Consider the following 21,721-nt stretch of genomic DNA (forward strand, 5'->3'; position numbering starts at 1 on the left):
TGTTTGCGCACCAATCCTGTTAATACTTTTTGCGTCTGTATCTGAACGACGCGAAGAACCGACGTAGGGCCAGAAAAGTACCTGTACAAAAGCGTTGCAGGGGTCCTTTAAACTAGTGTATCTCTATTAGTTCGTATGAGACTCACACAAACTAAAAGCTCTGAAGTTTATTAGCACTCTATTAGTTCAAAAATGTATTTGTAAACTAATATATACTAATAGATCCTATTGTATTAGACTAACGCATCTAATACAAAAATCTTATAAATTGATATAAGTTTGTATAGGGTAATACAAGCTTCTATTAGAATTTTTGCTAGAGACAGCAGACGGCTTCAGCGTCTATAGTAGACGCCGAGTTTTTTGAGGGACGCTCATGAACTTTCTGCAGAAGAAACAAATCTTCCGTCGCATCCCCGTGCGAGGGACACGAGTAAATGCAGAGCATTGGGGGGTGGCCACGTGGCGTAGGTTGTGGTAGTTGGCGGTGGTAGTTGTAGTTGTTGTCGTAGGGGTTGGGTAGTTGGGTTGCGATACGAGAGAGAGAGAGAGAGAGAGAGAGAGACGAGAGACGTAAGTACGTAACGTGTTATTAATTGCCATCGTTTGCACCCCACCCTCTCTGCGGGGCAATCGGTTGGATCGAGACGGCGCGCTGCCGACGCCGAACGCAAGCGTCTAAAGCGCGCTGCCGACACCGAACTTCGTGCACGAGAAGCCGCGGCCAAACGTCAACGTCGGGCTGCGGATCCTTCGCTCGGGCAACGAGTATATTCGTAGCGCGCGCAGTAGAGGGAGAGGAGGTAGCACCTGCTGCTGCAACGCCTCTTTCAGTGCCGGAGCACGCGCATGCGCGCCCGCACCTGTTGTTGAGAGCGAGGAGGAGCGGGGGAGGGGCGCACGTGCTGGCTGGCTGCGGACGCCGACTTACGGACGCATAACATCGTGAGTTAAAGAAATGCTCTGCATTTAAAATTTCTGAACTAGCCACATATGTATAAGCAATGACCGTAGGCTGGACAATTGCATGGAGTGTGGTTTTTGCCACACCTTGAACACATGCGCTGAGTTGAAGTTCCCGCGCAGCTGGGGCTCCTTGTGATGTGCATTGCTATGTGATGCGTGACTGGTTGCTTGTCGGTCAGCGGACAATGTTTTATTCACTAAGAAATTAATCAATTTAAGTTAAAATTTTGGTTCTCCTGCCAAATCTAGCGTTTCGCGACGTCTGCAATGACGTAATCAAGACGGCCCTTCATGCAATACCCCTTGTTTACTGTCAGTCCTCCTCACGGTGTAAGAAGGAGAGGTGACCGAACGACTGCAGCGAGTGGCCGCGACGAGCGCACTTGGTAGCGCTCGCAGTTGCCCGTCTCTCCACTAGATGGCGGGCCCCGTTCTAGCCCTCGCGAACGGCCGTTTGTTGAGCGCATACCGTAGTTGAGCTGGTTGAGCCCCTGTTCTGTGGTTGAGCTATCGTTATTCGTTGCTTTGTTCCCGCTATTTTATGTCACACCTCGAGTGCGTGCTTTGTGGCCTCATGAGGCACCAGTGACATGGGGAAGTGCTTCGTTCCAAACTGCAACAGCGGCTACAAGTCGTGCAAGGAGAAATTCTCGCTCTTCAAGCCGCCCGCAGACGCCGAGAAACTCGCGGCATGGAGGCGGGCGATCCCACGAAAGGACCGTGTTCTGACTCGGAAGGACCTTGTGTGCGAGCGGCATTTTGCTTCACATTTCGTGGTGAAGACGTGGAGTGCCGAGTACAACGGACATATCCTCATGCAAGGTGAGCGTAGAGCTACGTTGGCGAAGGACGCGGTACCATCAATTTTTGAGGGATGCCCCGCTTACCTCACGAAGGAAGTGAAGCCTTCGAGAAAACCGGTGAAGCGGAAAGCTAACACCAGTGAGCTGCCAGCCAAGTCACGCCGCCTGTCTCCCGGGAATGGAGAATGCACTCACAGCGCAGCAAATGCGCTTGACAATCCACCGGAAGGTGATGACAACACGCTTGACCTAACAGAGAACAGAACTGGAACTGTAGAGCTTCGGCCATCCGCCTTTGACGTACTTTTTGAAAGTGCACAGTCCGCGCGTCTTCCCGAATCCTCTTGGGCCGTACATCGCGTGGATATGGAGGGCATTCGAGATATTGTGTACTCGAAAATGGCTGTGAAGCAAGACTCTGGCGCAACGAATCTCTACATAGCCAAGGCAGTGCACATCAAAAGCGACATGAGTGTGAACATTGTTCTGCTCGGGAAGTCCCTCAAACCTGTCTCCGCTGCTGTAAGTGCGAGCGTGACGACCCTTTCTGATGTGGAACAAGTTGTGAACGCCGTAGAAGCAATCAAGGTTTGCTCAGGGGGCCCTAGCATCAAGGAATATCCCAAAGCGGAGCCTGAGTGTGCTTATGGTGATCTTCTAGGAAAATGGAGGCATTCAAGGTGCACAATTGCAGTGGCCGAAGGAGGTGTCTGCAAGGCTTGCAGCTCTCTTTGTGACACCCTCCGCATCCATACGTCTCGTCAGGTGGCCAGAAAAAAGGAACGCAGGGTGCTTCAGCGCATTAGGATACCGGTGCAGTCTAAAGAAAGGGGAAAAATTGAAACACTCCGCAGGGCCAAGACGTCACTGACAAGGTCAAAGGCACGTCTTTTGGCAAGGAACAAGGTGCTATTGATGGAACTGAAGCAGTCGAAGGACAAGATGAAGTCACTTCAAAATGAAGACCTCCAACACCGCCTGCAGCAGCACGACATCCCGTCAGCACAGCTACTTCTGATTTCAGAGTGTATTTCAGCAGCAAAATGCACAAATAAGAGGAACAGAAGATACACAGACGACTGGCTGTTACTGTGCCTCCTTCTTCATATCCGCAGTTCCTCTACATACTCGTTCTTGAGGAACAATGACATCCTCCCGCTGCCCTGCGTCACCACCATCAGAAAATACGTCAGCATGATGGGGCTGAAGTGTGGCTTTGATGAGCGGTTTCTGGCAGCCCTCGCAACCAAGATGGCAACCAAGAGTCCAATGGAACGAAGAGGAATGCTGGTGCTTGATGAAATTCAAGTCAGGAAAGAACTGGCCGTGAATTCGAAGACTATGACATACTCCGGGTTGGTTGACCACGGGCAGGACGATAAAGACTGTAAGGAGCTTGCCGACCATGGACTTGTATTTGCTTTTGCTCCATTTGCTGACAGCTATCTCCAGCCTGTTGCAGTTTTTGCATCAAAAGGACCAACTAAAGGAACTGTGCTTTCACAGCTGCTCCTCCAATGCATCCTAAAACTTGAACAAGCTGGAATACGCATCGATGGAGTTGTTTGTGATGGTGCGTCAACCAATCGTAGCATGTGGAAGCATTTCGGAGTTAGTGGTGTTTTGGGAGGTACCACTAACTCTTTTGAGCACCCATCTGACAGTTCAAGACAAGTTTACATGCTCTCAGATGCACCGCATTTATTTAAATGCATTCGAAACCGTCTCTACAGCAAGAAGGAGTTCCACATCAATGGGAAGTGTGTACGGTGGTCATGCTATGATGCTTTGTATGTAGCAGATACAAAGCACGCAGGGGATGAAAGAGTATGCCCGAAGATCACGTACAATCATGTGAACCCTTCAAACATGTTGAAGATGAGAGTGAAGCTGGCAACGCAGATATTTAGCGAGTCTGTTGCTAAGGGGCTTCAGTTCTACGCCAAGCGGGGTGCGCCCCGCTTGTACGATGTGGAGCCCACAGTGCAGTTTACCTCACTCATGAACAATCTATTTGATGCCTTAAATCGTCGGTTTCCAGCTGAGGGAGTGCGACTTGGTGGAAATGACTTCCAAGTCATCGAAGATGCATTACAGTGGCTTGATGCATGGGAAGAAGAAGTAGTCAGTGGAAAAATTCACAAGGACTTCTTTTTGACCCCCTCTACTGCAGAAGGCCTCAGGGTGACTTTAAAGTCAGTTGTTCAACTGTCAAATTATCTACTGACTGAGTGTGGCTTTGACTACATCCTAACAGCAAAGCTGAATCAAGACCGCCTCGAGTGTTTCTTCGGAACGATTCGGCAAGCTGGAGGTCAAAACGAACACCCTACGTTCCCAACTTTTCTCCAGCTTTATCGCATGCTTTCCCTATACACCCTTCTCAAACCACCGAAATTTGGGAACTGCACGGTAAATGCTGAAGAGAAGAGACCTTGCATCACTCTTGGTGATATGAGACTGGCATTTCAACAAGGTGAGCAGCAAACGAACAGGCTTGACAGCCTGAGAGAAAGACTCGACGGACTCGTTGAGGAAGGAAGTTGGGAATGTGAAGATATCCTGGAGCATGACTACAGGATGGCAGATACTGTAGATTGCATAATCTACTATGTCACCGGTTATCTTTGCCGAAAGATTGGTAACAAGACCGTGTGTGTTACCTGCAGAGATGGACTCGTGAAACAAACTGGATTCTGTGACATTCCAGAGGCAGATCTGGTGAATTGCAAAACACGTGGTAAGCTCATTCATCCAAACTTGAACATCTACTACCTCCTGAAGGCAACAGAAAAGGAGTTTGCAAAACAGCCCAGCGACAACTGTGTGTACAGTAAGACACTGGACCATGTGCTGCTTACATATCCTTTCATGTTCCCATGTTCCCTGCACAAAGTGGACGTAATGGCGAAGGTTCTGCACTACTACATTTCCATGAGGATGCGGCAGCACTGCAAGCAGCAGCGACAAAAGGAGGCAAAGAAAAGCCAAAAAATGAGGAAGCGGTCCAAGCTTGTCTAAGTTGCTCTGTGCTTTACAGTGACCTTACTTTTTACTTTGAAGACACATTAAACAGGCAATTAAAATTGAGAAAATCTGTCTTATTATTTAGATACCATCCAAAGCATAAAATAAAAGCCTACCATTTTTTTATTTGCATTACCAAGAAGTCAAACCCCCAAAATGCTATGGTTGCATGATTGATTCACGATACTTGCTAACATTCTGGAAGTACATGTAGCTTGTTAGAAAATTAGGCTCAGAAAACAACAATAGCGCCTTCCCAGAAACCTGCTAGCGGTAGCGTATATATGTATTGTAAGCTGAAGTAGGAAGTTATAGCAGACGATGCAGCCCTATAATTGTTTCGAGCGCGGAAGACAAAATGCGCGAGAGGCCGCGAACTGCCCGTTGTGACTGTGCTGATGATCGTTGTGAGCGCCAGCAGCTAGCGAAATCTCTCGAACTAGTTGCGCGGCAAGCCCTTGTTAGCGATGTAAGGAGAAATGTACGATCATAAATGAAGCCCAACGCTATTTACTCGCGGCGTAGCAAGCCGCAAGCCCTCCGTCCTGACAGGGCCGCTTCGCGGAGCGGTGGTCCGGAGTTTGTAGCGCCATCTCCTTTCGCGCCGGAGAACTGCGTTCATTACGGGGCCGCGCTACAATAGCGCCGTTCGGTCACCTCTCCTTCTTACACCGTGGTCCTCCTATACAACTGCTCTGTGTTACTGCGCCAAAGTAGTTCCCAATAAACTGGTTTCGGATTCAGTTTCGGCGTGACAGATACGCATTTGATACAGTTCATTTCTTCGCATGAGCTTTGTGGTTGAGTGCATTGCACAGGGTTCGCACAGACCCTTGAAATCCTTGAATATCCTTGAATTTGATAACATTCATTCAAGGGCCCTTGAAACTCCTTAAATATAAGTGATCTCCTTGTAATCCTTGAAAATTTAGTGGACTTTGTTTTAATAAAGCAAATGAACGACGTATTTCCGTAAGTCCCACTGATTTCAAAAACGCGTTTACTGAGGAATGACCGCGAAAACAAGTAGCCTTGACAGAAGAGCAACAGCAGCTAGTTTCGGTTTTGAAATCGGCAGCGCCTGCATCGTCTGGCAACAGGTGGGAACCAGAAATCCAATGCAATCCAACGCAAGTTATATCAACGGTCGGTCGGTACTGTGTCCGTGCGTCGGCCTCGCGCGTCATTTCTCGGCGAAAGTTTGCGTTTGTGCTGAGTGCATGGAGGAAAAAAAAGCTTAGGAGAGGCCCCCAGCTATCCCCGCGCATTGGCAAAAGTGTGGAGGAAGTCACGTGTTTTCGGCGGGAATTGGAAGTCGCGTTAGCAACGGCGTCCTAGCAACAGCCCGCCCGCCGTTCGCCAGTCATGGAGGAAAGGCAGCACCTGCCTTGTCGTCCGATTGCGAAGATTGCTGCTTCGCTTTGCTGCGCTGTGGTCTTGCGGAACTCGAAAAGGATGCTGCGAGTTGCGACAGCTGCGCCGATGTGAATGTGTCATTTAATTTCTACTTGCAAGTGCACCTTGTACCGCGTCAAGCTTTTGCTCCGGTCGCGATCACGACGCGCCTATTGAAGTGCAGATCTCGTGAACGCGCCGTCCCGTCGTACGCGCGGACACCCGTCAGGTAGATTTTCGGGAAGTGATACACGGTGTGCAGTACGTAGGCGACTTGCAGCCGAACGATTCGCAACTCAATTTTTTGGTTATCGCCGCTGCAATATATAGTTTGCTAGGCCGGCAATGCGCGGCAGTGCCTTTGCAACTGTTACAAGGTAGATTCCCAGTTGATATAATTCCATCGTCCTATTACCTTAGTAGGTGTCCGTCTGTTGACTGGAAGAGTGCTGGATCTGGAATCTGGATCTTTTTGTGGTCTCGCTCTGGATTTCGCTTTTCAACGCTTCATACTAGCTGCGAGGTTAGTGTATGAACGTTTTCAACTGATATCACCTTGAATTTATTGACACTGAGACAAGTTGAAACTTGGCGAAAAAAAGTTTATTGACGCCACCCACCCTCTCATTTTTTTTTACTCAATAAAACGTTTTGCCTCCTCCTCCTCCTCCTTCGCAAAAAATTCTATCGAAGGCACGCGAACAACGGTAAAAACATTCCACAATTTTTTAGCATGAAATCTGCATGAAGTACTGCTTACCTATATATATATAGAACGGCCGTTTAATTGACTAGTCATCTCTGGGATTGCCAGTGAAACTGCAACGCAAACTTGGGCACTTTGCAGTCCGGTAGCCGCACGGCGTTCGCCCACTGTTTGCGGCGTTCTCCATCGCTTGGGAACCAATAAACGGCGGCGATTGCAAACAAAGGATGAATGCACACCAATGTACAGCAATACTTGTCAGCGGAATGATGCCCTAACCGGTGGAGAGTGACGCCCAATTCCTTGGGTACCGATCGCGACTTGCAGTCTGGCACCGAGCATTGCGGCATTGTTAGAGCGAGCCGCTTCGCAAACCTGCTGCGGCCACACTGAAGACGTGTAACAGTGTAACCGCGCATTTAGGTTCACGGTCACGCGCTGCAAAACGGCCTCCTACCTGCCTATGAGCTGATTTCCGCCGGCTCGGCGCTGGCAGATGCAGACGACAAGAGAGGCGATATAGGACGGAGGAGGCGGAGAAGGTGCACCGAGAAAGAGAGGCAAAAAGAGTCTGCCAATGGTATGGAGGGCCAATGGTCCGCCATTCGACTTACAGAAATGGCGTTTCCGGCTGCGCTGGGTGTGACGTCAGGGCCTCTCCTAAGCTTTTCTTTCCTCCATGTGCTGAGTGCAATGCCTGCAACTTTACTTTGACATGATGCCAGGCGGAAAGTGCAAGTTTCAGTCTGCGTGGCTGGAGCACAGCGAATATCGTCAATGGGTGAGGCTAAGGTCCCTAAAATTACTAAGGTAGCGCCAACTGCTCCCTCCTTCTCTGCTGCCCTCCTCTTTTTTCTCTCCCCTCACCCGCGGCGCCGCGGTCCCTTTAACTCCGCGGCGGGGCCGCCATATTTGTTGGCTTCCTCAGAGCAGACGCCCTCGCAACGCTTCGGGCCGCTCGCTGCAGTTTGTCGTGCAGTTTGCTCTTGTTTTCGCGCCGCAATCGCTCTTTGGTAGCATTAATAGTATTTCTGGAGCCCCGTTTTACCAACACGCCCTAAGTGAGGATGTTTTGTTGTATATTTTTGCGTAGAAGGGGATATTTGCGGGATGGATGCCGCTGGCGCATACGGACAGCGCGGTGTGTTTACGTGTGCGGCATGCTCAGGATAGTTCGTGAACGCGAAAAGATCGAACGTGGACGTTTCAAATTGCTCTGTTGCAGTAATTCCGTTCTTGCATTTGCGTGATTAAGTTGTGGTCGTGCAAGCGCTTCACAGAGGGCTTGCGCATGGTTTGCGGCAGTTCGAGCGCTGCGCTGGCTTTTTTGCGTTCGCGTTTTTTGCGTTAGTTGTAGATCATTAGGCAGCGCTCAGTATGCGTCCCGCATTAGCTACTGACATTCATGCCACCTTTATTCCGTGCACTTTCCGGTGCTTTGGCGCTGTTGCAAAATATATGTCACCCTCACGTCGTTATAGGCTGCTGCAGGGTCAAAGTTCTCGCGTCTCCTCGTTGACCTCGCCCATGACGGCTGTACTTTTGGCAGTGCGTCCGTGGAATAGCAATGTTCGTGCGATAGGCGTTCACAATTACTTCGAGTAAGGCCCTATCGGGCCTATCTGGAAAAGGCTGGCACAAAGAACGCGCAGTTAAAGAATGCGCTGTAGTGCCAAGTTCTATAATAACTACCGTATTCCAAGGCCAGAAGCGCGCTAACAAGCGCAATTGTGAATCCTTTTTATGCTGTAATGCTAACATTGATTCATGTGTGGGCTTTGATAAATTACAGCTTGCTACAGCCGAGCTGGCCGTCACTGCACTGACCTTATTCGAGCAGCCGAAGGCACAAAAACTCGGCATCGCGAAGCTACATAAAGTGACGCCGACGCGACATTTATTTGAAACGAGCAACTGACTCTTCGGTTGTTATCGGTTGTTATACACTGGCGGCTTGGATAAGGCCTGCTCCGAGGCAGCTGAGCCTAAAATGGCGAATTTAAATGGACAGTGGCGGTGAAGAGAAGAAAAAACAAACAACGCGGGGACGAGGTACTACGTCACTGGCCGTTGGCCAATGGCGCGCGGCGTTCGCCGGCGAAAAAGAAAATGGCAAAAAACAAAGGAGGACAGGAGCGTGGGCGAGGGCGAAAGGCGGCGAGATCTAAAGATGGCGCTAACTTAGTAATTTCAGGGACCTTAGGTGAGGCCGGAAACAAGCGACCCTTATCGAGCTTCAGCATCAACAAGCAGGTTGCGGTCGAGAATTTGGCAGAGCTGTCGTATATTTCTCAACGAGTTATCTGCAAGGCTGTGAAAAACCATGGCGGCCTGCTGAACGTTCCAATTTCAAAAGAGTTGGAGGCGTCAGTGCACCAAGCCCGGCATAGGTATGCTGCATACCTAGACGAACAAAAGAAACAAGCACTGTCATGGCAGGCAGCTTCAAAGAGAAAAGAGCTTGAGCAAGGGCTTGATAAGATGCAAGGGAGGAAGCCAAAGGTTCAAAAAACTCTCAAGTGCCTTCTGGAGTCCGCGGACTGTTTTTCGGAAGAAGCTGAAGCGAAAAACAACTTCACCTACTTAGTCAAGGCAAACAGCTTCCGTCGAACTGCTAAAGAAAAGGAGCTGGAGATAGCTTCTGTGGAAAAAGAAATCCATGCGAAAACTGCGCTGCTTTCATAAGTCTTGTAAGCATATAAAATTTTGCTAACACTCCTTGAATTTTGCCCATTTTCATCCTTGAAATCCTTGAAAAGTCCTTGAATTTTCAGTCAAATATTCTGTACGAACCCTGATTGCACCACGATCACCGAGCATACAGGCATACCGGCGTCCCCCTCCCCATGCTTAATTTGTTTGTAAACACAAGCAAATGCTTTGATTGGGAAAACTCAGACCAAACGTGGACTATACCTTCCAACTCTGTATCGTTCATAAGTGAAATGAATTTTGTCAGGGCTGCAGTTTTCAGGGCATGCACTTATTTGTAAACTTTTATGGCACTGAAAACTGAGCAGCAGCACCAACATGCGTAGCGTGCTTACATAGTGCGGGCGCAGTATACTGAAATAGCAGCATAGCAGAACACGCAAACTCTTACGCACACGTTTGTTTACTGGCTAGCTGAACGGATTGCGTTGATTGAGAGTCCCTGTTGCAGCAGTCTCACTTGGGCGTACACTCAGCAGACCAGTTGCTTCCTTCGTTTGGACAGCTTTTGCTCCCTAAGCTTCTTAAAACCCTGTGCGGCGAATGAAGTGGCGAGCTGCTAAAGGCTGTTAACAAGGACGCCATTTTTTTTTGACGAGAACCTATGCGATGCCAGTGGCAACAGGCGGAACCAAAAATATCCAAAAATCTATAAATAATTCTTACTGTTTCATATATTCTGGATAGTAATTTTGTTGCATCAATCCAAGACTCAGACATAAGAACTATATATTTTGGAATTGCTTAGGTTACTGCCAGCCAATTATTTTTGTTGAACTACTTCCAGCTGCGCAGCGAAATGGCGTGGTTTGGCTCTGTAGCCTTGACGGCATTGCTACAGAAAGTTGTCCCCGAGCATAGGTGGCACCACCATACTGTGCAGGACCGCTGTCCGCTTTTGCTTTGTTTCTGACCGTATTTGCACCTGGCTTGCTTTTGTTATGGTTTTGTGAAACATTGGGTATGCTCAACAAACAGGGTCACGTAAGACAATGTCAGTTATGTCAACCGGCCAGTGTCGTGTGAGCAACTTGAAAGCACTGGACTGCTGTGCAGCTGTAACAAGCATAGTGTGCGCAGTGTCAACAGCAGTATGCGCTGGTGCTTCTATGTTTACATGTGCTTTCATAACTTCCATTGTTTTAGTAATGTAAGTGACTGGCCTAGTTGGTATTCCATTATGTACAGTTCAGTGCAAAATAGACGGGGACTATAAAATGGACAGTACAAGAGCGCTACTACAACTGAAGTTTATTAGAAAAATTACACTTGCTTATAAACACATTAACAACAGATAAAACTGAAAAAAATCGAAATGAAAGGAGCAAAAAAATGAGGTGAAGTGACACGAGATAAGATTTTTTGCACACTCGGACACAGCCGTCAACAACGTGTGTGCCAGCAACCTCCAGAAAATCAATTTCTTTGGCTGAAAAGTGCGAAGATGCAGCACAAAGGCACTTGACATGCGCTGTATGAACATTCACTGCTCAAATGACATCACAGAAACCGACCGCTCTGCAGCCTAGAGTACCTTCATTCACGCATCCGCCGTACAGGGTAGAGACACGTATACGCTAGCGCCGCCATTTTGGGTCGCTCGCTCGCCACCGAAGCAAGTCATTGTATGAAAACCACATTAAAATTACCGCCGCAACGCGGTTTACTGGCGAAGTTTGAATCATCTTATCTGTTTCGCATTGCTGGGTCTCGTGGGAAACAAAAAGAACAATTCGTTGAGTACGTTGACCCAATTGCGGCAGCACGGCACCATTCAAAGGGTGTCTCTGGCATCAAGGTATTCGCGCGTTTGTTTACGTTACTGAACCTAGATGGCGCCACAATACCGTGGTAAGCCGTTTGTTTTTGACTGTATTTAAACCTGGCTTGTTTTTGTTCTGGGAGAAAATAATCGTTTCGTGAACATAGTCCTCGCTCGACAAATATGGTCACGTAAGACACCGTTGCTTGCGTCAATCGGCCAGTGTCATCTCAGACAACCCCAAAGCCCCGCAGTGCTGTGCAGCTAAACCAAGCATAATGCGCGCGGTACTAACAGCAGTACGCAGTTCTATGTTTACATGTGCTTTCGTAACTTCCACTGTTTGTCCCACCATTCCATTGTTTAAGCACAAATAGCTCGTTCTGCAAGGTTATCAGCTCAGCCTCATTTGCGTTTGCTTTTTCCGGCCACCGCCAATTGCAGAGCATTCTAATATGACAGCATAGGTTCTGTTGCAGGAAATGAGCGAGTGGGTCGCATGGCCATTCCCATTTTTCCTAATTATACACAGTTAAACCTCGATGTAACAACTTCAATGTAACGAAACCCTCGATGTAACCACGGAATTTTTTGTAACTTCAAGTGCATGCACACCATGTATTTTCACCCTCTGTGTAATGAAGTCCCGTTTGCCGGAATTTCAATGTAACGAAGTTTCGTGGAGAACTAGGCACGAAATTTAAGTTGTACAAGTAGATTTTGGGAGACGCAAGTGCCGAAGTGGGGTCCCAATAAAACGCGAACGGCGACACGGGTCGCCCAGTGCCGCGGATGCAGCCAGCCACGGAGTCTTTGAGTAAGCCCCTTGCCTACAAACTGCGTGGCGTGCATACACGGCTGGCGCACTAATTCTGTTTCTGTCGGAGCTTAATCGTCTACGGCTTAATCGGCATCAGCGTGAACCGCACGGAGCGTTTTCTCCCCGCAAAAACGCAAAACGCGTCCTGCAAGCCACAGGCGCGCTGACGCAGCCGCGGAGACCACCCGCGCGATGCAGGTAGCTCCAGCGACCACTTCTAACCGCTCGCCGAAACGCAACTCGAGGGGCAAATGGGGGGGCATGCGAGAAAAAAAAGCAGGTAACGTGGGCGAAATTTTCATTGTAAAAGGTGACACGCGCCGCTTACGAAAGCGCCCGTTAAATATCCTCCGCGGTGGTAAGTCTAATCGCCTCTGGCGTTGCCGCCGCCGCCGCATGCCGGCGCTTTGCACTTCGTTCGAGTTCGCTCATGCTTGTTGGGTTTCATCGTCCCAGCAAGCATTTGTGAATCTTTATGAGCCTTGCACGCGCGTTTTTTTTTTTTTTTTTTTTTTTTTTTTTTTTTTTTTTTTTTTTTTTTTTTTTTTTTTTCACACCGGCGTCCGCGATTGCGAGCCCGCGGTGGGAAGTGACTCGCGCTGCGCACGGCAGTGGGAGGAGCGTGACCAGTTTCGCCATGGTTTCGCCAATGGGGAGGCGCGCACCCTATGGCGGGAGCTTCGAAGCACTCTGGGATGCCGGCTGGCTAGACGATAAGGCTTACCGACGCGGAGGATATTTGATGGGCGCGTATGACGTTTTACAGTGAAAATTTCGCCCACATTATCCGCTTTTTTTCTCACATGCCCCTCGCGTTTGCCCCTTGAGTTGCATTTCAGCAAGCGGTTACAAGCGGTCGCTGGAGCTACCCGCATCGCGCGGGTGGTCTCCGCGGCTGCGTAAGCGCACCTGTGGCTTGCGCGGCGCGTTTTTGCGGGAAGAAAACGCTCCATGCAGTTCACGCTGATGCCCGCGTAGACGATTAAGCACCGATAGAAACAGAAACAGTGCGCCAGCCGTGTATGTGCGCCACGTTTTCTTTTTCGGGAAACGCTTCACGGGGTGAACACGCGAATTTCAATGTAACGAAGTAAATTACGAATTTTACCGACTTCGTTACATCGAGGTTTAACTGTAGCTTATTTGAGCAAAGTTTATGTTAAAACTGGTGCCAGTATGATTCCAACGAGGCTGTCTTTTGAATGAACCAAACTTGTGTTCAATAGGACTGTGATTTGGGTGAGTTGGTGAACGTTCATGATTGAAAATCAGCGCGGAAAAAACACAGCACGAAAAAGGAACGAGAAGTAGACAGGACAGTGCTGCTTCACTTGTGTTTTGTCTTCATGGCTCCTTTAAGCGGCGTTGTACTTGCGAAAAGTAAATGCTCTGAAAATAAAATTACAGCCTGCGCGTATGAAAAGAGACCACAAAAATTGTTACCTTATCAAGAGCGGCCCCCAGGGGACTACAAATTTATTTCCCACCAAAGAAGTCTGTCATGTTTGCTTGCATGTGCTTTGTAAACAACGGCTGCACGGATTTCTCGTAAGTTTGCAGTGCGTCCACAGCATCTTCCGTTCCCTTGTGCATTCCAGCAAACACCCACAGCAGATCAAGGGCATCCATTACTTGACCCGGTGTCAGCCTTTTTTTATCATTCGTTTAAAGTTGGAAACAGCGCCAGTGCCATCATGACGTGCCGAACGAAACTTTCTTTTACCGCTGGAGCCATCTGGTGAACTCAACTCAAAATTAGATCCCGTATTGCGCCACACAGTTTCGTGAAAGTGGAACAACCGTGCTCCGTGATATCTTTGGCGCACCATGAATCGATTTTGAGGGGTTCTCCACAAAATAAGAACAAAAATTCACACTTCTTGAGCCGCATTTTTTGAGAAAAGGTTCGTTAAACCGGCACAGATCATATTGGTTTCGTTATTTTGAGTTAGTCAAAGCATTGGGCTCTAGGGCACATGAAGGGGGATCGGGATATCATTGTTCAATTGGAGCTTTTGTTAAATCGAGTTCTGACTGTAAATACATTGATGCCACTATTTTAATATTCCTGTTTGAGTGAAATAGCGTCTATCCGTCAAACTTTGCAATGGCAGTTATGACAGCCAACAAGTTTGCCAGGCATTGCAGAAACAAAATGAAGCAAGAGCTGAAGACAGTATTTAACAGAGGAAGAAAAAGAACAAACTGCCCAAAGTGGTTCTAGTACAATTTATTGCTTGCATAACCCTGGGAGAGGAAAACAGGGGTTTGCCAACATGAGTTCGCTGATATCATACTCTGCAGAGTAGGGGGATGGGGACACAAGGCCTTGAATGTAATAAAAATAGTAGTAGACGAAATAAAAATAATAAACGGTAAGAATTAAGTGGATGTTTACTTTAGGGAATTGAGTAATAAAGTTTTAATGCACTAAGGGGAAGGCTAAAATGTCAAAGCAATGCCAACGAACCTCGAGGTACTCAAGTAAGGGCTGTGCTTTTAGAGAAGAGAGAGTGCCATTGTCCAAGTATTAGGCATGGGGTTAATGGTCCTGGGTGGAGACCATGTGGTGGAGAAATTCAGTTTTTTGACGTGAAAGGCCTTTTGGTTTGGCATAAGCGGAGCACCGTAGTAACGCATGTTTGATTGTTGCTGGTGAGCCACAACTGTCCCAATATGAGCCTTAAATCTGGCCTGTGTGCCTCTCCCTGATGTGCCTGCAGTCCACCAAAATAGCACTGCAGGAAAGCCAACTTTTTCTGATGATGATGATGACCACGCGTGAAGTGAAAAAACATCAAAACGCTTCCTGTGATCGGAACCGAACCTGAGTCCCTCATGTTATGAAGCTGACGTCTATTCCATTGCGCCATTCCAGCAAAGTCGAAGCACTTTGGATTTGCATGGGCGTGCAAAATTTCACAGAAAATGCACCCCTTCGCCTAATAACAACTGTTGAACGCTAGTGAAGGTCATGGATTGCCTGTATCAGTAAATCAATAGCGAGCATTATTGCAGTGCAGAAAACCATATAAGAAACAAGTGCTCACTACTGGGCTGGTTAATTTGGGTGTTGGACTTGATTTTGGAAAGCTTTGTGTTCCCCTCTTGTTGTCATTTCAACAGAGGGGTAGTTGATTTTTTTATTGGGTCTTCCTGTCAGTAACTAGGTCACAGCTACATACAGTCTGTCTGTGAAGGAAAAATTTTGCATCCCCTTCAACGCTGCCGTACGGCTACAAAGGAAAGCTGTACAGATTTCCCGGAAACTTTGCAGTTGAAAAAAATTTTGTCGTGGTCCAGGATTCGAACCTGGGACCTTCCTTCACAGAAAATTACTCCACCTTGGGGATTTCCCCTAAATCTGGTCGATTAACAGTGTCTGCTGTTAATTTCGAGTGGATCACAAAAAGAGCCACTTCTTGGGGCATTTACCTGCTTTCCATGGGTACTCGCAAGGATGTAGACCAAGGCTTGACCTCCAGGCCCTGCACCAACATCGTAGGTGCAAGGACCGGTCTGAGGACTTTTTTTTTCCACTGGAAGCCCTCCTATGCAGATGCTGCAGGAACAGGATTGAATGCTGTGTCAGCACAACCAAAAGTTGCATGAGCTGGTAAGATGTCTTTGATAAACAAAATGCAGAAAATATGACGACGTGGAATAAGACCACACAGGACAACACACTACAAGAAAAAGAACACAAAAGAAAAAGAGCGCATCATCCTGCATGGTTTTAATTCTGTGCAGTTGCCTTTTCTGCACTTTTTGCTGAGAATGCTGTTTGCTACACAAGCAATAGATGCTGGCACTCAAAATGGCATGAACACTGTGCAATTGTTAATCGCAACACTTTGTATGTTATACTGTGTGCCGTTCATCTTGCACGTCAAGGGCCCTAAATCCATGCACTTCCTCAAAACAGCAACCCACTTTTTCATTCAACAACCCCATTAAATGTTTGACAAAAATCTCCATAGCATTAATCCTGTCTCCGAAGGAAGATAAACCCATGACATTAGCCTCGAACCTTAGGCATTCTAGCAGCTGCTTTAATTGCAACTCATTTGCAAGTTGGCCAAAATGATTTTTTCAGATGCATAGTTCAGTTGGGCACCCTGAAGTGTGACCAGCTCTTAAGAAATAGAAAAAAAAACTCATCAATTGCATGAAACTTATAATTACTAAGCAATTTCTATATTTAATATGACTCAAAAATACTGCTGGACTCCATGATGAGGCTGCTGCAAGGTGGAACAGGATATACACAAACTGCAGGAGTCTGCCGACTAATCTTGTGCGAAGCTTCATTGTACACTCAGTAAACAGAGTGCAAAAAGAAACAAGCACATTATGCCAAATGATAAAAGTAGAAAAAATACAAATTTACATAATGCAGCTGACAGGACATAAGTTAGAACAAACGAATTGTTTAACAAATGTGCAGGCGACACTCATCAAGTAGCGAATTCAGTTTTCTACTGCTTGAGTAATTAAGAAAAAAGCATCATTGGTACTCCAGCAATGCAATGTTAATTGCAAGAGCCCCTGTAAAAAGTAGTCAATCAAGACCTGACGTTCAGGTCCATGGTGGACGAGCCCTACTGCGCATGCGCCAACCAGACATCAAAAAACAAAGAAAGCGACCTTTTTTTTTTTTTGCCGGATGTGACGTCATGGTTCAAGAAAAAAAATGGCAGCTGTTGTGTTGTTACCTCGCTGCGCTCTTCTCGGCGTGATTTTTGTCTGCAGTTGCAGCGGTGCATAGGTGTTTGGCTTGCGATTGTGATGAGGGCGCTCTCGAAGAACTTCTGGAGAGCACTTACGGTGATGTGCAACGTGTGATTGGGACGCTGAGTGTGTGCGACTGCCTAATTTTCGCGTAGTACGTTGCGACAGTGACCACGGGCGCTCTGCATCAGTTCTGCCACCTCGATTTACCACAGTGATGAGTGCGTTCCCGACGAACTTCTGCGCTGTGCTTTATTAGAGTGCCGTGTTGAGGCGTTTCGTCTCCGACGTGCGAGTGCGCATATGCCTTCAACTTCAAACGGCGCTACTATCGTGGCCAGCCGCGAACGATCGTTCGCACGAAACTTCGTGTCGCACACCACATGGTCGTTGTCTAAGAAATAACAAGACAAGACTATTGCGACCTACAAAGGTAATTCCTGCACGTTGCTTTGGTTCGTGTGTTGTGAACCCCGTGTGTTGTAATCGCTGCGTGCTGTCATAAGCTCAGAAAATTATATTCAGGAGGTCATGGTCCTGCTGCATACTCTTGTTAAATCATTGCAGAGGGCTCTTGGCGCGCAGAAATGAAAAGTTTGTAATTATCCACGTTAGTTCCGTTGGTCTCCAGAGGGTTGCTTTCCTGACGAGCGTATTGATCCGTATATCGTGGCATGGGAGCTACACAAATGTGTTGACGGATGTGGAGGGACCCACGTTGTAGTTCTTTGGTCGGTACTGGATATCCGAGGAGTTCAAGGGTGTCTCGTCTGGTAGGTGGTTGAGGTGGGAGGTTTGGGAGTGATGATAAGCTTTGTTCAGCTTATCTAAGGTAATTGTGTATATCCCAGTTATACCAACTTGCCCGTGGGCGTTGAGAGGGCACCGTTCTGTCTGTGAAAATATTGATCTCGCCCACCACCATATTTGGTGCCCGCTTGTGCTTCTGCTATCAGCCTTTGTCGTGTTCTGCTTGATCCTACACAGCGACAAAGTTTGATAACCACCCCGCACCAAATGCGGCAAATAACATTCTCAAATAACATTTACATGGAAACGTTGGACACTAATTCTTGTAACTTGGTCCTACTGTGGCTACACAGCCCATTACCATGATGCACAGCATGTATTGAAAGTCACGTGCTTTGTTGTTCGTATTTCAATGTATCTTGATGGTGCATAGGGCAGACAAGGCACTGCCCTAACAGGCGGTGGTGGGAGCATGCCGCATTGATGACGAATGGAACAGAAACCGGTTTGGTGCTCCACTCCAAGACTCAATGCACGCCAGGTGGCTGCATGCCAGAATTTGATATGATGAGAGTGCTGAAGTTGTATGGCACAAAACAGGAACAAGAAATCCTTGAGGCATATGTGATAAAGATGGGAGGCAGATTACTGAATGATTAATGTGAAGTGTGCAGCAGTTGTAATTGCATTTTACATGTGCTGTTAAACCAGTGTCGCATGCGGGTTTTGTTTACTTTGTAATCACTCTGAGAGGGAAATTAAGCTTTGTTGATGAAGCTCTTTCCTGTCTCTATCCTTTCCTTGAGTCATGCTTGACATTTTACCAAAATTTCGACGATGAAGTCCCAACTAGCCTGCATAGCCACCTTCATTCAGTTCACTGTTTTGATGCATATTTAAGCACAAAACCCTGGGACGTCTGCCATTAATGACTCATAAGAAACCCTTGATGCCTGCCACACTCACCACTCCCACTTCCACAACTTTGCGAAAAACAGATTTATTTATTTACACAATACTGCAGACCAAGTAAATGGTCCAAGCAGGACGGCAAAACAAAAGGAATGTACAGGTCCGCGCAGAAATAAACGGAGCACGGGAGCGGTGGCCGAACTGCATCGCTGCGCCGTGCATGGGCGCCGACGGGAACCATGGAGCGCCGGTCAAAGAGTGTGTTCGCACTGCCCCCGCCGCCCTATCTGATATGTTTAATCACCGCTCTGCTGGCATGTCATGCTCGGTGAGACGGTCTTCAAAAGACAGCGCTGGGCTATAGAGGGGCGCTGGTTGCACTGCCGCTCGCAGGTATCAGCGGCGACCGAATCCGCTGCTCATGAGCTCGACGAAGCTGCGCGCGCCCGGAAGCGTGCCTTGCTGCACGCTGTAAAGGGCGGCATAAAATGGTAGGCCGCCGTGGTTTGCAATAGCATTTTAATTGCATAGCATATATTAATTTTAAGCCGGCGACAAAATTGTTATGTACAATATAGAAAGCACATTCACAGATATTTTCGTTCGGAAAAAAAAAATCTCGCTTATGAGATTTCTTCTTTAATTTTGGGTTTGTCCCAAGCTATTGCTGCCGATCAGTCCAGGTCTGTTCTGAACAAAGGGAAATAAAAAAATTCCATGCGGTGGAAATTCTGCATTACAGAACACCGTAAAGAACAGGTACAATCGTTACAGCGGGCCTCATAGGACGCATATTATTTTGTCGCATTAAAACTGACGTAGTTATTTTTATCGAGCACCTTATATTAGTTAAGAAAGTGTTGCAGATTTAAATAAAACTCCGCAGTGAATTAAAAGATGACTTCACCGCATAACCCCAGTGGCTTGCAAAAAAGTACCTTCCGGGCCCCAAAATGACCAATGACTAGGATAGTGGTCATGACCGATGGCAACCATACTCTTAATTGGTTAATTTGGTACAAAATCTTATGACGGCTATCCTCGTCAGCGTGAGTGAAAGGGTTAATGCGACAACCAAATATGCGCCCTATGAGGCACGCTGTAATAGCAGGCAACGATTGCACCTATTCATTACAGTGTTCTGTAATGCAGAATTTCCACCGCATAGACATTTTTTTATTCCCCATTGTTCAGAACAGAGGTGGACTGACCGGCAGCAAACTCTCGGGACAAACCCAAAATTAAAAAAAAAAAATCTCGGAAGCCAGATTTTTTTCCGAACAACGAATATGTTTGTGAATGTGCTTTCTATATTGTACATATCAATTTTGTTGCCGGCTTACAATTAATTATATCGCTATGACATGCTATGCCAACCCGCAGCGGCCTACAATTTTATGCCGCCCTTTACAGCGCGCAACAAGGCCCGTTTCCGGGCGTGTGCAGCTTCGTCCAACTCGTGAGCAGCGGATTCGGTCGCCGCTGATGCCTGCGAGCGGCAGTGCAACCAGCGCCACTCTATAGCCCAGCGCTGCCTTTTGAAGACCGTCTCGCCGAGCATGACACGCCAGCAGAGCGGTGATTAAACATATCAGATAGGGCGGCGGGGGCAGTGCGAACACACTCTTTGACCGGCGCTCCATGGTTCCCGTCGGCGCCCATGCACGGCGCAGCGATGCAGTTCGGCCACCGCTCCCGTGCTCCGTTTACTTCTGCGCGGACCTGTACACGCACATATAATGCAATACTATACAATCAGGGGTGAGACAGCTGCGCATATTGTGCACTTTTGATACAAATCTGCTTTCCTGCGCCAGGCTGCTCCAAAACAGTCTGAGAGCCAAGGATTTTAACGCTCCCGTCAGTTTGAGTGGGGAAAAATGCTTACTGACGGCATAATTTTCCAGCACCCCCAAGGTGATCCTGTTTATAAAGGTTTAATTGATTGATCATACAATAAAAACCCGCATAAAATTGTCCCCAAGATAGTTTTAGTTTTTTCGAAGGTCACCATGTCGGGTTGCACATTGAGTTTTTTTAAAGTTTTCCCATGGAAAACAATTTCTAAGTCCTGTGGAAAAAATACCTATGTGGACTCAGGCGACAAACTACTAATGAAAATTGATGAAAAGACGGCAATCTTCGGAGTGCCGTATCTCCAGAACGACATTACTGGGCGCCGCCATCTTGGTGTGGTGAAAACATGGTCGTCGGGCGAAGCAGTTGCTCGTGGTTCAGGCAGAGTGCTCTTCGCCGATTTCTACTGTGGTTTTGGTTATGTGGGTGGCTGGGTTTTCATTTAGTCGTTTGATCTGTTGAGGGAAGTTGCGTGACTCGAAGAACGGGACTTCATCGAAAACAACGTGGGGCCCGTGAATTTGGCGTGTTTCGGCCCCGAGTGAGAAGCGCGGTGCGTGCTTGAAGTGAAATTTCGGACTCATTGCGGTGTTATAATAAAGCGCTGAGTTATTGCTGCCTTTGACAGCGAGCTTGCGAGTGGCGGAAATGAGACGATCGACACTGCAGAAGTGGCTGCGCAGGCTACATCGCCGCAAAATGTTCAAGCAGTGGCCGATAGCGGGAAGGGCTATTATTTCACGCTAGTAATAATGGTTTATCTATCTGAAGTGAAATTTAATGCCAAGAGGAAGGTGGCTAAACGTACCAACGTTGTTCAAATTGCGATCGTAGTGAATGCGCACCTTGGGGAATGAAATGGGAGGGCTGGTGGGGTGCGAAGATTGCCACCTCCCTTTGCGCAACTTTTGCCATGCATCTACAATTAAATTGTGTGTAAAGCCGAGTCTGGCATTACAAAAACAATAATTTCAGCATTCACATGATAATGAAAATGCCTTACGATTGCTTAGTTTTTGATTCGATGTTTTCAACGGCACTCCATGCTATCTATGCATAGAGCCTAAGAATTTATAAATGGCTTGTAAAAAGGTAGAGCAGTTCGTGCCTTGTGATACTCTAGTAGAGAAAACTTGATTGAAAGGCTGTTTCAGTGTTATATACGTTCAAAACCCATTAAAAAGTGCACCCCCCCCCCCCCCCCGAGTTGCCAAAAATTTGATTTTTAGACTCCTAAGGTGACGTAATAAATGTCATCATTCTGCTCCAAATCAAGGTTC

General features: G+C 47.4%; 1 protein-coding gene across 1 annotated transcript; it reads left to right on the plus strand.

Moving 5' to 3' along the window:
- The first annotated feature begins 1,556 nt into the window (after positions 1-1,556).
- LOC144168684 (uncharacterized) lies at positions 1,557-5,421 on the plus strand. Its single transcript, XM_077697620.1, has one exon. The coding sequence runs from the start codon at positions 1,557-1,559 to the stop codon at positions 4,788-4,790; it is 3,234 nt and encodes a 1,077-aa protein (XP_077553746.1). The 3' UTR covers positions 4,791-5,421.
- Positions 5,422-21,721: the final 16,300 nt, after the last annotated feature.

Source organism: Haemaphysalis longicornis, unplaced genomic scaffold (assembly GCF_048455015.1).
Source record: "Haemaphysalis longicornis isolate Haplotype H1 unplaced genomic scaffold, Haemaphysalis longicornis Haplotype H1 scaffold_1, whole genome shotgun sequence".
NCBI lineage: Eukaryota > Metazoa > Arthropoda > Arachnida > Ixodida > Ixodidae > Haemaphysalis > Haemaphysalis longicornis.

Excerpts from the sequence above, each read along its gene's own strand:
- LOC144168684 (XM_077697620.1), top strand. The coding sequence starts at position 1,557 with ATGGGGAAGTGCTTCGTTCCAAACTGCAACAGCGGCTACAAGTCGTGC.